This window comes from Vombatus ursinus, unplaced genomic scaffold (genome assembly GCF_900497805.2).
Source record: "Vombatus ursinus unplaced genomic scaffold, bare-nosed wombat genome assembly UNPS02010219.1, whole genome shotgun sequence".
Taxonomy (NCBI): Eukaryota; Metazoa; Chordata; class Mammalia; order Diprotodontia; family Vombatidae; genus Vombatus; species Vombatus ursinus.
Window position 1 is genome coordinate 6,828,351 of NW_020949997.1, and position 18,827 is coordinate 6,847,177.

The 18,827-nt window shown below is 37.1% G+C and overlaps 1 protein-coding gene across 1 annotated transcript in view; it reads right to left on the minus strand.

Annotated features, from left to right (window-relative positions):
- The window catches only part of BUB1 (BUB1 mitotic checkpoint serine/threonine kinase), a 49,599-nt gene that overhangs the window by 25,432 nt on the left and 5,340 nt on the right, over positions 1 to 18,827 (minus strand). Inside the window, exons 2-13 of the mRNA XM_027853962.1 lie at positions 16,820 to 16,879; positions 16,601 to 16,739; positions 15,205 to 15,401; positions 13,466 to 13,509; positions 11,709 to 11,800; positions 10,841 to 10,893; positions 10,559 to 10,743; positions 7,825 to 7,976; positions 5,666 to 6,054; positions 2,765 to 2,820; positions 1,438 to 1,563; positions 1,232 to 1,342 (exon numbers count right to left, since the gene is read on the minus strand). Coding sequence (XP_027709763.1) covers positions 1,232 to 1,342; positions 1,438 to 1,563; positions 2,765 to 2,820; positions 5,666 to 6,054; positions 7,825 to 7,976; positions 10,559 to 10,743; positions 10,841 to 10,893; positions 11,709 to 11,800; positions 13,466 to 13,509; positions 15,205 to 15,401; positions 16,601 to 16,739; positions 16,820 to 16,879 — 1,604 coding nt within the window. The remainder of the gene's footprint in view (positions 1 to 1,231; positions 1,343 to 1,437; positions 1,564 to 2,764; positions 2,821 to 5,665; positions 6,055 to 7,824; positions 7,977 to 10,558; positions 10,744 to 10,840; positions 10,894 to 11,708; positions 11,801 to 13,465; positions 13,510 to 15,204; positions 15,402 to 16,600; positions 16,740 to 16,819; positions 16,880 to 18,827) is intronic.

The window sequence follows — 18,827 nt, forward strand, 5'->3', positions numbered from 1 at the left end:
TCATCATCTTTCCTCCACAATCATTTCCACTTCATTTCAGTCGATGGTCCCAGCATTCTTCTAACCACCCTGACCTCAAACCTCAAATATCTCTAATCTCTTCTCTACTCATATTTAATTAGTTCAACTGATTCTTCTGTTATAAAATTTCTCCTCTTTACCTTTTCCTTTTCTTTCCCATTGAGAGCTCATGTGTTCAGGCTCTTATTACTTTATGCTTGGACTACTGCAAGTCTTCTAAGGGTTCTCCCTCTAGCCTATCTTAATTCTAATTAATCCTGCAAAATCACTACTCAATTAATCTAATGTATTATTTTCATCACTTTACTTCACTATTGCCTATTAAAAAAAACCAAAAACTTTTTTCAGACTGACATTCAAGCCTCTGCTCTGGATCAATCTGATCCCCATACCTACTTTTCAGCCTTATCTGCTAACAAAGAACATTTCCTATGATCAATCAATTCTTTTTTTTTACAGTCCCTGTGAACCTTTACTCACAAGATCATAGAGCTGGGACGGAACTCAGAGACAATCTAGTCCAACCCTCACATCGTGAGGAGGAAACAGATCTAGGGAGTTGAAGTGACTTGCTCAGGATCACACAGGTGATGAGTATCATTGGCAGCATTTGAATCCACATCCTCTAATACTCTGCATTTTCCCAGCCCAGAAGATCCTACTCTTTTTTTGTTTTTAGAAGCCCACCTCAAGTTTGACCTTCACTGTGATGTCTTTGCTGGTCACCCCAACCCACTGTGCTCCCTTCCTTTTTAAACTCCTCTAGTGCTCACTGTCTCTGTCATTTAATCATATTGGTCTACTGCTGTTGCTCAGTCATTCAGTCATGTCTGACTCTGTGTGATCCCGTAAACCATACTATCCTTGGGGTTTTCTTGGCAAAGACACTGGAGAGGTTTGCCATTTCCTTTTCCAGTGGATTAACACAGGTTAAGTGACTTGCCCAGAGTCACACAGTTATTAAGTGTCTGAGGCCAGATTTGAACTCAGGTCTTCCTGACTCTAGGCCCAGTGCCCTATCCACTAAGCCACCTAGCTGCCTCCTATTAGTCTACTATTGTTCTGTAATTTCTCACCTCACCAACTAGACTGTAATCCCACCCAGGCCAGGGACCATATCTTTATAATTCTTGATGTGCCCCATAGATCTTAGGACAGTGTGAGCTGAATCAATATGTATCTGATGAAAATGAAGGGAAGAAATCATTACTTTGTGAATGGTCCTTAAATGCATCATCATCTTGATTCAGAGAGGAAAGTTTATCGTCTTCAACAGAAACTTCAGGATGTGAAGTTTCCTGAAACATATTCATTATAAAACCTTAAAAGAAGAAAGGAAAAGTTCATTACAAAATGATTACAAGAGAATTTTCATTAAGCCATGCATGGCCAGATGTAGTCTAAAAGGCCCCTTACCTAGAGCTTCTTTGGTGTGAACTGTGGGTGAAGGCTGGACTCTTGATGGTGTAGCCTGTATCATTCCTGCTGATGTGTTGGGTGTCACATGAGAAGTACTCACACCAAAAAGTAAAGGTGTTTCAGCTAATGTAAATTATGTAAGAAAATGGAGTGTCAGAATGGTACCAGAACCATAAAGGGAAATCAAAACTTTCAGCAAAGATTTACTACTTCTAGGTAAATTTTATTCTCACTGTCAGTTACTTGTTCTCACATTTTCAGTAATGTATTTCCAACAACCACACTACCACCTTCATTTATATAGCACCTTTTTCTTCAAGGCACTTTCACAGAGGAAAAAGCACTGGGCTGAGAACCTGGACAACGTGGCTCCAACTCTCTGTCACTGCTTTGTTACTTAACTGTGGGCACATCTCTGAGTTTCCTCACTAGTAAAATGAGTGGATACGATTAGATGAGCTCTAAGGCCACCCTTGGCCCTAACAATCTCCATCTGAGAGGAATCTTATTTTATCCTTACATCATTACTGAGACATAAACTCTATCTGTTTTATAGATAAGGATATCAAATACAGAGAAGTTCAGCAATCTGGTTATGATTGCGGCAAGCTGGAGTATAGACTCTTCATCTCCTGCCTCTCCCCCAGTGCTCTCTCCATGGCCCCACATATCGCACAATGAGCACATATCAAGCACCTACAACACGTAGGCCCTGTGTTAGGGGCCTGACAAATACAAAAATGAGACACCTTGCACCTGAGGAGCTTACATCCTTCTGAGGGGATACAGCACATCCACGGATAGGCAGAGGAATAGAGGACATAAAGGAGTGGGGGACATTTAATTGGGGAAGTCAGGAAAGGTTTATTCAAAGTGGTGACACTTGAATTGAGTCTTGAAAGGAGCTAGTGGTGCTAAGTCATGGAGATCTGGAAGGACAATGTTCTAGGCCTGGGGGACAAATAGCGAGAATATTCAGTACTGAATTGACAATGTAGAAAGACTCATTCATGTAAAAGGGGGACAAATAGCGAGAATATTCAGTACTGAATTGACAATGTAGAAAGACTCATTCATGCTTTTCTAACCTGCACATTATTATATATAGAGCTCATCTTGTGTTCAAAGACCCACGATAACCAAAAAAAATATAAAAAGTTTTATAGCAATCCCTGTATTCTAAATAGATTAAATCCAAACCACAGGCTCCTTGAAGGATAGAGGTTACTTTTTCCATTGCAACAAAACAGACCTGGGTATTTTGTCATCAGTAATGAATTGGGGATAACTTTTCATAAGTAAACTTGGTTATATGAGTAATTACCTTTAATCTGTGATTCAGTATATAGCTTTGATTCATAAATATTTTTATTCACATATCTAATGGAAAAAGAAAAAAATTGTTAACTGGAGTATAAGCAATTACTATATTAAGTAAATCCTCAAGAAATAAGTAATCAGATTACAGCAATCAACTCCTCCTCTTCTAGCCATTCTTGGTTCCAAACTAAAGATGGATTTTTTTAAACACTCAAGAATATACCTGGATCAATAGATATGTTGTACCTCAAAGAAAAATGCCCAGTATTAAATACTCAAATGGATGTGTGATCGAATGTTTCCTCTAACAGTACAGATTGCAACCCACCCATACCTGCCCATTCTGTATGAGCCCTCCTGTAAATTTGCCACAGAAGGTACACCCTATGTGCTTTCTCCAGACACTGTGAGGATGAAAGGGAGGCCTTGGGCTGTCCAATGGTCCAATGGTTATCTCTCATTTCTCTTCCTATCATCTCTTTCTGTGATGACATTTCTACTCCTTCCAAGGTCTTTATGGGTTACACATAGTGGCCGGCTCACAGCTTATACGTGCCTATCCATTGTTCTCTGTGTGAAATTCATTATCAAGTCTTTGGAGACCTTCGTGTACCATGTCTCTTAGTCATACACCACCACGCACCCCATGAAACAGGTATTAAATGCCAGCCTCAAAACCAGTGATAAAGCATCACCTATGCCAATTCCAATGATACTTCCAGAACTAGGAACTATCTGGTAATATGAACACTTTCCTAATCCAAAATGATTAAGTATATTTACAAAAGACTGATTTACATCAAGGGGAGAAAAAATAAAACAAAATAGAACCTCCTAATAAAAATCCAACCCAATTTAACTAAATGCATTAACCATACAAGGGAATTGGCAAGTTTTTAGTTGTTCAGTAAATTAAGTTCCCTATTATGTCATTAAAAAGTTTTTTGGACTTCTTTCCTAATTTTCTGGTTATCTTTTCACAGATTTTAAAAACAAATGTGACTGGGAGACAAAAATGGCATTCAGCAAATATGCCCCACATTATTTTTAACAGATTAGAAATAGATGATTTGACTTTGGGGGATTCCTTTAAGTAGCACCAACCAACTCCTAAGAATAAAGGACACCACACACACACACACACACACACACACACACACACACACACACACACACACACACACACACACACACACACACACACACCCATCTCCTTTCATTGTGAGGAAATGGTCACCACTCCAGACAGGCATGCTCTGTCTTTAGAAATTTAGAGTGAAAATGTGAAAAAATGTCATAGAAACATTAATCAAAGGAAATGAGGAGTACTTTGGAGAACAGACATTGGGAGTGACTGGGACATGAATTGTCTTCAGTATTATTCTGTGAAAGAGAGATTAGGCTTGCTCTGCTTTGCCCAAGACAGGAGACCTAGTAAGAAAGGGTAGAAGTTGAAGAGGCAGACTTCGTTTTGATGTGTAGAAAAAGTCCAGCACAGAACTATGCAGAAGTTGCCTTAGGCGTTACTGGGTTCCACTTCCTAAAAGGCATTCAAGTTAAGGGTGGATGCACTCCTGGTTGAGTATGTCACACACGGAGGTAGTGTTCAGGTATGGGTTGGTCACTAGGTGGCTACTATATTTTCCTTCCACTCATTTTCTGTCCTGCTCTGTGGAAAGGAATGTAGATTGCTATCAGTAACTTTAAACTAATGCATAAAAATGCCACCTTTCCTTGATATAGGGGGAGAAATGCTGTGGCAACAGTCACTCTGGAGAAGGGACTGTGGCTGTGTTGATGAGGAAGACACTGGGAAGTTCTGCTAGAGAATAATGATCCCTGGAAACTGTAACTGAGGGGAATTTTAGCAGTTATATGTAGTGCATGGCTCGATGAAAAGGCCAGTCAGTCCTGGGAGAGTAAAGTTAAGAGGCAGATGTACCACAAAGTTGTTTTCCAGGCAAGACTGCAGCTCCATATGGAGGAGCCTGATGTTAGTAATGGGGGAGCAGAGGCTAGTTAAATCCAGGATGCCTTACTGCCAGATAGACTCTAAGGTTAGTATAAAAAATTAAGAAAAGATTCTTGGGCTATAATCAGATTATTCTCTAACTCTATAAACTTATAAGGGATTTTTTTGGTACCCTCTTTCCTTTAATTGCTAGTATCAAAAATACTTTTGGCTTGAATCTATTGGAAATAAAGGGGCAGCTACGAGGCACATGCTTAAAGTAGTGGGAAAGAAAGGAATTGGTGAAGTGCCAGCAAGCATTATTGAGGTTAGAGAAAAGAGAGAATGGCATGTTCTAAGAGAGATGCAGGATTTTGGTCTATCCCTTCCCCTTCTTGCCAAAAGCTGTCCCCATTTCCTCAGGGATATATACAATGGAGAATGAAAACCAAATGCCAATCACAGATTTCAATAACTAGTACAGTAAAAATTAGAATTCTCAAAGTGCAAGTTAAAAACACCAACTTGTAAAAATCTCTCAAAATTAAAATCTCCAAGACATTATATGGTTTTACTTTGGCAGAGAGCATCTTAGATATTAATCTCACACAATTCCCCTTGGGAGACTGAAGGAAACACGTATGAAGAGATTGTGTATCAGAGGCTTTGTCTGGTTTAACAATTACCCTACATATCCAAGTTCAAGACTGGCAAGCAAAAATAATTTTGGTTTAACAGTTGGATGTTCTTCAGTAAATATCAAGAAGTATCAAGCTGAGTTTTAATATGGGGAAAAAGATGGATTCAAGAGGGAACCATGAAATGAAGTAAACACTACGCTTCTTTTAGAGTAAATCTTGGAAGTTGGGGGAAGTTTTAGAATAACCTAGTCATTCACTAATGCAACTGTTACTTATATAAATATGAACAGTAAAAAGGTTATTTTATACATACAGTTCTTTAAGTTCCAGATCATGAGAAGACACCAAGTGCTTCTGAAAAGGATCAGGCATAATATCCACGTTGCTGTTGTTAGCTCGGACCCGGTGATGTTCTTGACCCTCTCCAGGCTCTTCCTGTGCTTTGTTGGCATCTTTTCTGCATACTGCAACTGGGAAGTCTGTTCCTGGCTGGGGCCTCAGAGAGGCAGGACACGTAACACTTTGGTTGACCCGTGGTAACACTGAGATAGCAGAAGTGGTGCTTGCTGGGAGTGGTACAGCAGGAGACACCGTTAGCTGTTGGTCTCTTATGTTAACTGAGGGCTGCTGATTTCTGGCTTGATGAGGTCCAGTTGGTTCTTGTGGGAAGCGTGCACTTGGCCTCACACATACTGGATGAGCCTTTTAAAGTGAATTCAAAAAGGAAATTAAGTTCAAAATTACTAATGGGTAACTTCAGTCTTGTAAAGAGTATCTATTCCTTTGGAGCAAACGCCTCCAACTAGTGGATACTTTCACTTCCTGATTTCCCTTTGTTGGTGTTTTTACCTTGGACTTGGAGAATTCTAATTTTGCTATATTAGTTATTAAAATCTGTGACTGTTACTAATTTTCATTCTGCGTTGTATATATCTCTGAGGAAATGGGGACAGCTCTTGGGAAGAAGGGGCTTGGATAGTTTTGGAAGCAACTACCATAAAACATACTTCTCTCCTTTTCCATGTATAGGGATAACTTTGGCATCTTTTTAATCATTGACCCCTGACAGTTAAACTTTTTACCTACTGAACCCCCTTTCAGTTTAGGAAGCAAAAATAGTTTGTTCTGTTCAGATTATTTCATTACTAGTTGCACACAATGGGTGCTTGATTGATGAATTATCTTTGGAGGAAAAATGAAACACAGTCACCACTTCAAAAATGTGTGTTTGTGGGGAAGTATAAATATTTTGCTAAGGCGTGGCTATATTATTTGTCTTACCAACAAACAAGAAAAATACTTAAATGCAAAAGAAGGATGATTCAGAAGTCCAAGATTGCTTCTACTGGCTAACAGACTTAGAGTCTCGAACTCTCTTAAAATAAAGAGAACATTTATTTTTACTGTCATACTATGGTTAGTAGAAAGCAAATTGAACTATAGTCAAAAGTATAGGACTTGGTTTGAGTCTTCTAGAAGTCGTGTGACCGTGGGCAGTTTGCCTGACCCCTGGGGCCTCAATTTCTTTAACTGCAAAATGAGCAGGTTGGACTAGGATCTATCCCAGCCTTAATAATCTATGAATAGCCTATACATGAATATGAGAATAATCTAGAATTTGTCAGTGTGGGCGAACTTTGCAGGGAAGTCCTAGAGTTGCTTAAAGCATACAGAGGTTAAATAATTTGCCCGGGGTCACAAAGTTATTAAGTTTCAGAGGTCACTTTTAAACCCAAGTCTCCCTGACTCCAAGCCCAGTACTCTATCCATTATGCTACACTACCTCAACTGTTTAAGTCACAGAAATTTTAGGTTCAAATATATGTGAAAGTAGAGTCTAAACTTCCTTTCTTAGTCTGTTCCTACCCTTACAGTTTGCTGAGAATTTCAGGAGAAATTGTAGCCATGGCTATCTCAGTACTTGACCTCTCGTTAAATTGTGACATAATTAATGTTGAAACAGAATAAAAGTCTAGCAGGCATATTGGATTAAAAATATTTTTAAAACTCCAAAAGCCACTAACCAATAAAATAGAATTGGTAAATGTTATAATAGGGAGAATAACATAGCTCTTTATAGCACTAAAGACCAATTTTAGATTTAGAAGAAGGCCCAGTCTTTGATATGGAATAGGTTGCCATTTATAATTTAGGGGTCAGAAAACAGTACCTCCCCATGCCTTCCTGTCTACTTTTTAGAATCCTTTTCTTCCTTCAAAGCTTAGCCCAGGCGCCAGCTCCTTTGGAAGGCCTCCCCTCATTCTCCCAGCCCAAAGTTGCAGAGCTTTTCCTGGCTCCAAATTCCCTCTTATTTTACTATGATACTTAACCACTCATCTGTGCACATGCTTAGCCCACTCACTTCTACCCTGTATAACATAAGCTGGAGGGCAGAGATGCTTTCATTTTTTTCATTACATCCCCAGAGCTTCATTTGTAATAGGCTGTTAATGTCTGCCCAGTTGAATTTACCTCAGCTCGACCCTGGAGAGCGGCTGCATTTCCCTGTGATGTCTTCATCACTTCAGCCAACTGCTTGTGAAGTTCATCCATTTTCTGTTTTAAAAGCTGATCCTCAAAAGCATCGGCTTCTTTCCTTTTTAAGTATTCTTTGTCTTCATTCACTTGATGTAAAAATACATTAAAACACATTAATTTAAAGCCTTATATATAAGATGAAGTCCGTAAGACATATCTATACATGCTCAAAGGTGATTTTCAGGACTGATTGTTTTTTAAGCTGGAGTAATTTCTGGACTTAATGTCAAGTGAGATTTCTACTGACAGAGCATACCAAACAGTTTAAGGAATATGATATTACTGAAATAGTGTATTTACTATTTTCATTACATCTTTGTTGGTCTACCCCAATAATATTTTTTAGGCTCAGAGCCTCTTAATCTTACTTACACGCACGTGCACACACACACACATGTACACTTATTCATCCAATAACAATGTACTAAAGTTTTCAGCAACCAATTTGGATCACCTTAAGAAGAGTCGCTGTGAGCACAGCATATAAACTTAGCAAGTTCTTGAGAAACTCAGTGAGACTGACTCCTCCATAACAGTTCAAAGGAAATATGATAATGTTCATTAAAAAATCAATCTAGAAACATTTTTAAAATGGCAATCAACATTAAGTCATTACCACATGGAATGCAGCTATCTATAGCCTAGTTTTTGCTAGTTCTTAGTAGCTCTGAATCCAAATGAATGAGGTATGTAGCTTAATACTCTGTTATTTAGCCTGGGTGTTTTGGGGAGAGGGTTCTGGACACATGATTTCATCAGTTGTGGGAAACTTCCTCTACCAATTGTAGATCACTATATTCTGTAACTGATAATCTTAAGACAGTTGCCTGGAGCTCTGGCAAATTATGTGATTTATCTGTGGTTACAGAGTTTGCAGGTGTCAGAGGAAGGGATTTGTACCTAGGTCTTTTTGACTTCAAGGCTGGCCTTCTGGGCAGTAGACCACACTGCCTCTCAAGTTTTTTACTTATAAAAATACATTTTTGCTCCCACAGTTTGTGCTCACTTAATGTTGTTGATTAATGGTTCAGAAGTAGAGATGATTTTTTTTGGAGGGGTGGGCCTGGGAAGGAAAAACCAGAACACAGTGGATAGAATCCAACAGATTCACATGTTCAATGGTCACTGAAATCTGAGTAGGTTTATTTTCCTTCCTCCAAAATTCATGTTATCACAATAAATTCCAAACATATGGAAATCCTATGTAAGGTTTCTGTATTATGAGGGGAAGCCTACTGTACATAGACTCTCCATAAGAGGGATGATTTAACTCACTATGTTTCACCCAAATCTTCAGAGTACGTAAAAGTCCACTTTTAATTCTTCAGTAACAGTATTTATCCTGGAAAACACCCATGAACTTAGATGCTAATCATGGATCTTTTCTTCATAAGAAATAATTTACCTAGAGATTTAAGAACACTACTTGTAGAAATCACAAGACCCTAAATCCTTCAATGAAGTCAGAATTTCATTCGTGTGTGTATTTTCTTCTACTGTTATAGATGGCAGCCTATCCCCACATTCCTAACTGATGAGCTTCCTATTCATATGATCTACAAATGATCTACACATCAGAAACCTTCCTCTAGGTCTTTTTATGCTTTGTGAGTACCCGTAGAGGACGTGGGCTGTCCATCTGTTATTCTTCACTCTTGCTACGTAATTCGTCCAAATACTTCGGAAATGATATTCCTTTCACCACTTTTGCATACAAGTCAAGAGTCTAGAAACTACTTCATCCAACAAATACCAGCTTTTTGCCAAGAAGAGAGAGTTAGTGATGGGCAACATCAGTTTAAAATAGAAAGTCATTTCTATAACATTACAGAGGAGTACAGTGGAAGATTACAAGCAGTATCGCCCCATAAATCTACGTAAAGTAGAGGAGAAAAATTTATGGAACTCTTGAAACAAGACCCAACTAAACACTACCAAACCAAGAGTGTCACAGATGAAGCTGGCAGGGGAACAAAAGATAAAAGATAGAATGTGTCAAACCCCAAGAAGCAAAGATTACATCAATTAAACAAAGGAAGGTTAAAAGATTAATTTTGATTAAAATCTCGGACATTACTGGTGTCAGCTGCTGCTTGTCCGTGTTCAAATAACTCTTTTTTCAAACTGAAGGTGGCAGTATATAAGGCAAATGTGGGAAAGCTATATGAAAGCCATAAGTCACTTGTTTTCACCAGTATTATAGGCTTGAATACTGTATGACATCAAGATTACTTATGATAGAAGCTGAGATTTAAAACACTGGAGATTCCTCAGATTTAAACAGCTCTCTTAGAATTTACACAGATTTCTCAGATTTAAAACAATGGAAATAAGTAAGTTGTGGTCAATTTGGTGACATAAATTGATCTAGCATAGGGCAAGTATTTAAGAGGCATGACTAAGATGGCAGCATTCAGTCCATAACATAGTGAACTAAATGGGAAGAAATTAACTTCATTTGACTTAGGAACCTGTGAGAGTCTCATAGTGAACCCTTAGCTACTTCTCCTGTCAGGATTTAGGAGAATGCTCTTCAGCTCTCTTGAGAGTAACTGAGGGCTCCTTTCAGCAAGTTCTCCTAGGGGAGGCTATTATGCAATATAAGCTGGACCACATGGCCCTTGAGATAAGGAACAAGAAGTCAAATAAAAAGCAAGATCATAAATACCCCATTCTTTCTGTTTTCTCATTTGCTTGTGTTTCCGAGCTCTCAGTTCCTCGAAGGATAATTCTGAATCTCCACAAATGAGCTTATCTTTGCAGTACATACAGACTTGCTTGATATCACTCCTGGATGCTAATGAAGATTGCTGGACTGAATAACCTGATTTAGAAATGATGATATGTTGTTCTCTGTAATGGAGAGACATGGTACATACATTTACAACTGTATACTTTATCCTGCTCTGCTTTAAAGCAAATCAATTATTTACACACAGACTGTACTTGCATTTTTGATTCTTTACTGTGAATAGATGACTGCACTGCAGAAGGAAGTGGATCCTTAAAAAATAAAAGTAGACAAAAAATGCAATGGATTCTTTGCATTAAAATACATTTTTACCCAATCAACTCAGCCTAATAGTTTGAAACTGCTAAAAAAAAATCAAGTACCTTTGTTTTTTTTAAAACCAATAATATGTTACCACTAATATTTGAGGTTTCTACTCAGTGTGTTTATCTTGCAATAAATTATCTCACAAATAAAACCTGTGATACTGACAATCACTGGAAGCCAAATATAAAATAAAATACAATACAATACATTACTTGATGTGGGAGAAGGGTACCTAAATTATCTTAAGACATCTATCAACACATAATCTGGCAATGGTCTATTACAGTGGTGTCAAACTCAAAAAACAAACAAACAAGCAAACCAACAACAACAACAGTCAACTGGTTCAGGCTATACTGGGGAGTTTTGCAGCTGCACTGGGGTAACGAATTTGATACCTCTGGTCTACTCTACCAGACACTGATCAGACTGAAGTATAAACTTCTTGTCTTCACGTGCTGGACTTAAGTGCTCTCCCCCAAAATCTGACAATAACATAACTATATTTTCTATGGCAGATTTTCCCCCAATCTTAAGGGATATTTTATAATAATAAAATAATTATTTTTGACATGTAATATCAGAATGCCAATGAATTTTAATTAGCTACATCTTAAAATCTCACCTTAAGACAAAAATTCTCAAATGTCTACTTGGTTTTCCTATTTCAAATTCTATTAAGTGATCAATGACCAACGACTTTGGGCAATACCATTCCTAGTCATTCCATGAGTTTGTATAACTATTCTTTTTTGGCTACCTGACTTTTAGGAATGCAAGCTGGGTCACCATTTTCTTGAAGTGATCTTTTTGTTGTCATTTGATTTAAAATTTGAGAATTTCGGAGGGGTTCTGAAGAAAAAGAAATTAATGGAATAATTAGTCAAATAAAAATTCATAACAAGCAAGGCTGTGAAACAAAAGATTACAGCTATATTTGCAATAAATTTGAGAAGATCATATATTATTCACATATTGCTCATATATAACTACTTTCATTATTTACTGAACGCTTCCTAGAGACTCTCTTCTAATCACTCTAATCATTCTGCTAATTAGTACTAATAATTGCAAGTGATGAAAAGAGTTTTAAAAAATTCTAGTAAGCTCAACTAACAAGACAGGTCATTTTGAGACTATTGTTGAAATGTGATCTTTTCAAGGAGGAGATGAATTTATTCATTATTAAGTAGCATTAAACACATATAATTTAGTATTTAATTTGAACTGAACGGGTTTGTTGATCCAATTTTACCTTATTCTTTTTGTATGTTCTGTAGTACCTCACAATCCTCTGTTTAATATAATAAATGTTTAAAGTAATATGTATTTAATACATGTTTGTTGGAGTGGATTCTTTCCAGCATTTAGCGTGTTTCTCTGCACAATAAATATTTGTTGAATTAAATTTCAGAAGCAGGATGGAATTTAAAAAAAGAATGATCCCCTAAACCTAGACTTTTGTGAGCTCTCATTTTGGAGGGATATTCATTCCAATCATTATTTACCAAGTAACTACTAGATGCCCAACACTGTGAAATATATAAAATAAATGCAGGCAATCCTTGAATTAAAGGACAACCAATGCACATGGACAAATAGTTATTGTGAAAAACAAACCAACTAACCAAAAAACTCAATTTGAGAGTCTTTTGAGAATCTGTGGATTTAGAAGCAGAGGAAAGAAGAAACAATGAAAAGCAGGAAAATTAAGCCTAGAAGCACATTCCCAGGCAGGGCTGGTCTACCTTTATGGTAGTGGCACCCCATCTCCCACCCTCCTCATGGCTAAAAACATCCTCCCACATGTAACCTGAATTTTTTTCCCCCATTTAATTTTTTTCTTACAGTAACTGAAATTTCAAAAACTAGTGATTTAGTTCTGCTAATAAGTATGTTAAAGAAATATAAAAATCCCTAAAATTAAGGTGCTAGCTACCAGTCATCCAAACCTTGATGTGAATTAGTCGGAGCTGCCTCGTTAGAGAAAAGGGATTGTGTATGGGGGCTACAGAATTGGGTTATTTTGTAACATGAAGAACTCTGAGGGGAAGGACAAGTTTGGAGTACTGAATTGGTGTGGAGGAGAGCTGTGTGAAAACAACAGACACCCAGAGAAAGAGAAACAGGAGGTTGTTAAAGAAATTTCATCTAATTTAAAATTTTGCTTAGGGCTATCCTTGTATCCAGTAATGGAAATCATTCATGTATTCGGCCTGCATGGTTCCCAAGATCCATATCTTAGGATAATAGTACTATAGCTCAGATACTCTTCAGGTTAAACAGATTTTTGCAAACTATCTTAAATATCATTAATTATACAATTAAATAATTACAATTAACTTGTTTATAAATTGGTGGCTAACTTTGCTGAGCATATTCCCTGCTCTTAAACAGTGTTGTCTACAGGGAATCTACCTTGTATCCTCCTATGTCATCTAGTACAGCATTCTAGGTATTAAAGGCTATTTTTGTCTAAATTAGTAACAACTTCAACTTAGGAAAATGTAATTTTACCTTGAGCTGACAAATGTGTTCCAGTGAATCGGTTCTGGAATAAACTAAAAATAGAGTAAGAGTTAAGAATAAAATTCACCCAAAAGTAGATACCACTTTAAACATGCAATTTTGTTAAAAGGAAAATGAAACTGAAATGAACCTATTAAGAGACCGATAAATTCATGTAAATTAACATGACATGAAATATAATAGGGTTGCTTTGAATAAACAAACTTTATAAATGTTCGTCATACCATATAGGTTAATGGCTCCATTAATGGGTCTTACCACCTTGAGTACTCTCTCCAACAATAAAGATTGTGAACCCTCCATACTTCATCCTATGCAAGTCTTGTCCATGACTTTCTATAAAATTAGCCTTAGGTAATCTATCTAAAGTGCTACAGGCCTTCTTCTGATTGTTTTAATATTTTTTGGTTAGTGGTTCAGGATCTGGGCTGTTCACATATCTTTTTTACCTTCTCATTCTTGCTACACAACCAGCCAACTATTCTTTTCTAATCATACGCACTCTTGATATCTTTTTTGTTACTTATAGGATCATAGATTTAGAGCTGAAAGAGTGCTAACTTTTTGCATACAAGTTATCATGGGCAATATGCTGCAGGTTCCTTATGTGCCATCACTATCCTTTGGTCCACCTGCAACACTGAACTGTTTGATATGGTCACATTATATCATTTGCAGCCATGTAGAATTACCCCAACAATACTAAGTTAAGTATATGCAGCAACAAGCAGCTCAGGGAATCACTGAATGTTCTGCACTGCTGCCCCAAAGGAATCTATTCTCCTTTCCTCTTACTCAATTTGGACCCACCTTAGGGCCATCTTCAGTGCCTATCCAAGTTATGTACTGATCAACTACATCATTGGGCTATCTATTTAGATTTATGTCATAATCTTGGCAACAAATTTTTCATTTGCTTGGCTTTTCCAATGAGAAAGGATAAGCAGATTTCCTTTGAAAGACTAGATCTTACTGAAGAAGACCAAAAGTTCAAGGTAATCAACATCTCATCCACAAATGAATATCTATAGAACTGTTTAAAGGGAATTCCATCTCTGTTTGGATTTTCCTAAAAGCAGCATCAAGACCTTCAGCAAGCAGATTTTCTTGTTTGGGGTTTCACTTACTGTTGAACACTTAATGTTGTATCAAGGAATTTTATATAACTGTGGCATATGTTAGAGAGACAATATTGAAGAACACTTAAGAACGTGTGTTGCTTTACTGGGTTAAATGCCTTTTTGTAATCAATGATAACATAGTGGGATACTGTAGACTCTAAAACTCCAAGTCAGTTGTGGGACCATTAATATGTGTCTGTTGTAGAATTGTCTGCAAAAGTTCCTTTCTCATGCTTTGGTCAAAGTATACCCTTGATACATGCATAAACTATTCCCCAAATTCTTAGGTATACAAAAGCATTTAAAAGGGCTTCTGTAATCTTGGTCACTTTTCCCCTCCTCATTCTTTTGGGGAATAATTTTTGAAAAGTGATTGCTAAGTGCCTTTAATATTCTGCTCTTCAGAATTAGTCAAACAATTCACTTCCTACTTATTGGCTACAGGTAAGAGAAGAGGGTAAATTCAACTTATAAGCAACAGCTATGTTTGAGATGGTTAGGCAATATGTATTTGCCAAGAATGAGTACTGTGTTGCATAATGTGGAAAACGGTGCTTGCAAGGAATAGTGCTTAACTAAAGCAGATTTAGAAATCTGATAAACTACCTGTACTTTTGATGCAATATTTCTGCAGGTTCCGCCTGGTTTTGAATTCCTTTATGAAAAACAGCACCGGCACGCTGTAGATCTCCTTGGACTTCAAGGTTCTGAGCCCAAGCTAAATACAGAGCTGATGACCTGATACCAATCCCTTGGCTGTGTATATATTCATAAAATTGATGAGGTTCACTGTTAAATTCAGCCTAGTTCAGAAAGCAAAAGAAGACATTATCTTCAGATGTTTCATAGTAACACAGCAATTCCTATGCCAGGTTCAACCTAGGGCTCTATTTTGCCTGATATTGTTGCCAGAGACCCTAAGTATTATGTTGCAGAAGGGCATAGTTGACCTCTAATGGCAACCTTAAAAGTTAAATATGCCTTAGCTGCCACTTCTGGTCCTATGATCCATAAATCTGTATTAAGTCTTTAGTCTATTTATAATTCTTCCTTATACTAAGTCTAAGATAGTCCCACAAGTTTATTTCCTGTTGTGTGAAGCAGCACTTTAATTTGTCCTAAAATTTCCTATCAAATTTCAAAAGTTTCTTGTTCAGTTCCAGTATCCTGGGATTTGGTAAACAAGGGTATTCATTATTAATACATTATTAATGCATTTATTATTTCATTCATATATATTTCAAAATATTGCAAAATTCTGATCATGTCTCTGATTAGCCTTTGCCATTCTAAAATCAAGAGTCTGAATTGTTTCACTTTGACTTCTTACACAGGCCCCTTTATCCACTGATTTAATTTTAGTTGTCCTATTCCTAATATACCACTTCTTTTATTCCACAACCAAAAAGTCCACTAAGCCCTCTGCCCATCTTCTTCTCATGGTCTTGGGTATTGAAAATTCTGACTTAACTATTTATAGAGATTTTGGTCTTATCTCACCTTCTAATCCACCCCATATCTTTCCTAAGTTAGTCATAGATTTTTAACTGATTCTGATATTCTTAATGAAATCTATATTCAGACACCTTTTCCCCATCAACAGTGCAGTTTCTTTCCCCATTCAACTTCTCATCTCTCCTAAAAGTCTTTCTTTGATTTAATGAGTTTTATTCAGTAATTATAATATTGTCTATTGCTATGCACAATTAAGAGAAAGATTGGAGAACAAAATAAAAAGTCCTCTTATTAAAAATAAACTCTAGGGGCAGCTAGGCGGCAGCAGTAGACAGAGCACTGGTCCTGGAGTCAGAAGGACCTGAGTTCAAATGTGACCTCTGACACATAACACTTTGTAGCTGTGTGACTCTGGGCAAATCACTTAACCCCAATTGCCTCACCAAAACAAAACAAAACAAAACAAAAAACTCAATTTAAAAATTTTAGGCATTATGATTGATATCTTGACACATTTGTTTCAATAACACTCTAAAAACATACTCACAAATTTTACACAGCAGTTAATGAACCTTGGATCACTGTGGTACCTTTTCTTATCCAAAAATGTCTTGACTAATCGTTCTAAGAGTGTTGACAAAAATTCTGTATTTTGAGCAAAATTCTCTTCTGCCCACTGTACATATCTGGAATAAGAATATTAGAAAAAATGTTTAAGGTTGATGTTTGTTTCTTTTTAGAAGGTAAAAGTAAACTGAATACTAACCTTTCCCAAAGGTCAAGTGGATCATCTCCCCTGTAGCTTTGTACATGGGCTTCAAACATTCTAAAAAAAATTGGGAAAAAAATGATGAAATCAAGGTATTACTGTGGGAAAGTGAATGTGAAAAAGTGTGTTCTGATTTTATATAGTATTTATTACTTATGTATCTTGAAATGCAAGTTTAAAAATTAGGCCAAAGTACAATTAATTTAAAATGTTTAAAGATAGTATTGAGTGAGAAAGTATTGATTTGAAAGCCTTAATTTAGGTTTGTACTCCAGGAAAAAAATCAAAATGATGTCTTTTTTCTGCTTTGGTCCCTAGCCCATCCCATCCCCACCTCCTAATATTCTAGCTATTTTTTCTTTTGATATGAAAAATATGAAGTTTATGTGTATATATATATATTATATATGTATATGTCAATCAACCAGCAACTTCTATGGAAAACCTCCTTAAAACTATTACACTCCAAGGTGGAGTATGAGATGTTGTACAAAGGAGGAGTCTAAAGTACTATGAGAAATTTAAAAAGGAAAACTACTTTCAAATGAGGATAGGGATGGCAGTGAAAGTAGAAAACATTTCAGGAGAAATTGATACCAGACCCTTAAAGAGATTTCCATAGCTGGAAACAAAAAGAACCTATTCCAAGCATGTGGGAAAGGAAGAATAAAAGTATGAAAACTAGGGCAACGTGAGAAAAGGTGTAGTTGTGTTTGGCTCAAACAGACCATAGGTAGGGAAATAGTGTGAGAAGGATGGAAAGGGATATTGGAGTCAAACTACATAGGGCCTTGGAGTATCACTGAAATTTGGATGTGAATCCCAGAAGCTAAAGAGTTGGCATGAATTTCAGAGGGCATGGTGTCCAACCTGTAACTAAACAACACTCCCACCATGTCATAGCTAAGAAATGGTTAGTCTTTGCTTGAAGATCTCTAGTGAAGAGAAAAGTTGTTGCTTTGTGAGGCAACCCATTTAATTTCTGAATAGCTCTGCTAGCATTATATCAGACCAAAATTTGTTTCTTCGCAACTTTCATTTGCTCTACCCTCCAAGTCCAAGTTTAATCTTTCTTCCACGTGACAGCCTTTCAAATTCTTGAAGACAGCTATTCTTCTGTTTTCCAGGCTACACACCCTCAGTTCCTTCAACAGATCCTCCTGTGGCAAGAACTCCAAGCAACCGTCAGCATCTTAGACACTTTCCAATTTATCAATGTCCTTTCTAAAATGGCCTGCCCAGAATGAAAAATATTCCAGATGTGATCTGACCATGACAAAGAACAGTGGTGTTATCACTTCCCTAGTCCTGGACACAATAGCATTGATATGGTGCTTTAAGGTTTGCAAAATCCTTTGTATGTGGGTATTGCATTTGGTCCTCCCCACAACCCTAGGAGATCCGGGCCACTCTTGTCTCCAAGAGCGAGGCCCAAGATTACTTATCTGCAAAGAGCTTGCACCCTTAGGTCTTCCTGCCTCCAAGTCCAGTGACTAGACTTACTGTTCTAGCCAGCTTTCTCTGTAGCTAAAAGAGCCTTGGTTTTCTTGGCTGCCATGTGACTCATGGTGACTCATAATGAGCTTGTAGCCTAACGAAGCTCCTAAGCTTTTTCAATTCTACTGCTATTTAGTCAACCTGGACTATTCTACTACTACTGCTATTTAGTCAATCTTTTTGAGCTAAAACTCACTCCTTATTCTCCTACACTTCGTCTGTATTCCAGCCAAACCATTATTCAATATTCCTTGAATATACCCTCCTTGTATTTTTTTTTTTGTGGCAGCAAAATCCTAGAAACAGAATGGGGTTCCCTGATTGGGTAACAGCTGAAAAATTATGTACGTGGATGTAATGGAAAATTATTGTGTAGTAAGAGATAATAAACAGCAGGAATCTGATAAATGACAGTCATAATAATAGCTAGTATTTATGTAACTCATTCTTGAAATCTATGATCTCATCTGATCGTCATAACCCTGGGATATAGGTGTTATTCATTATT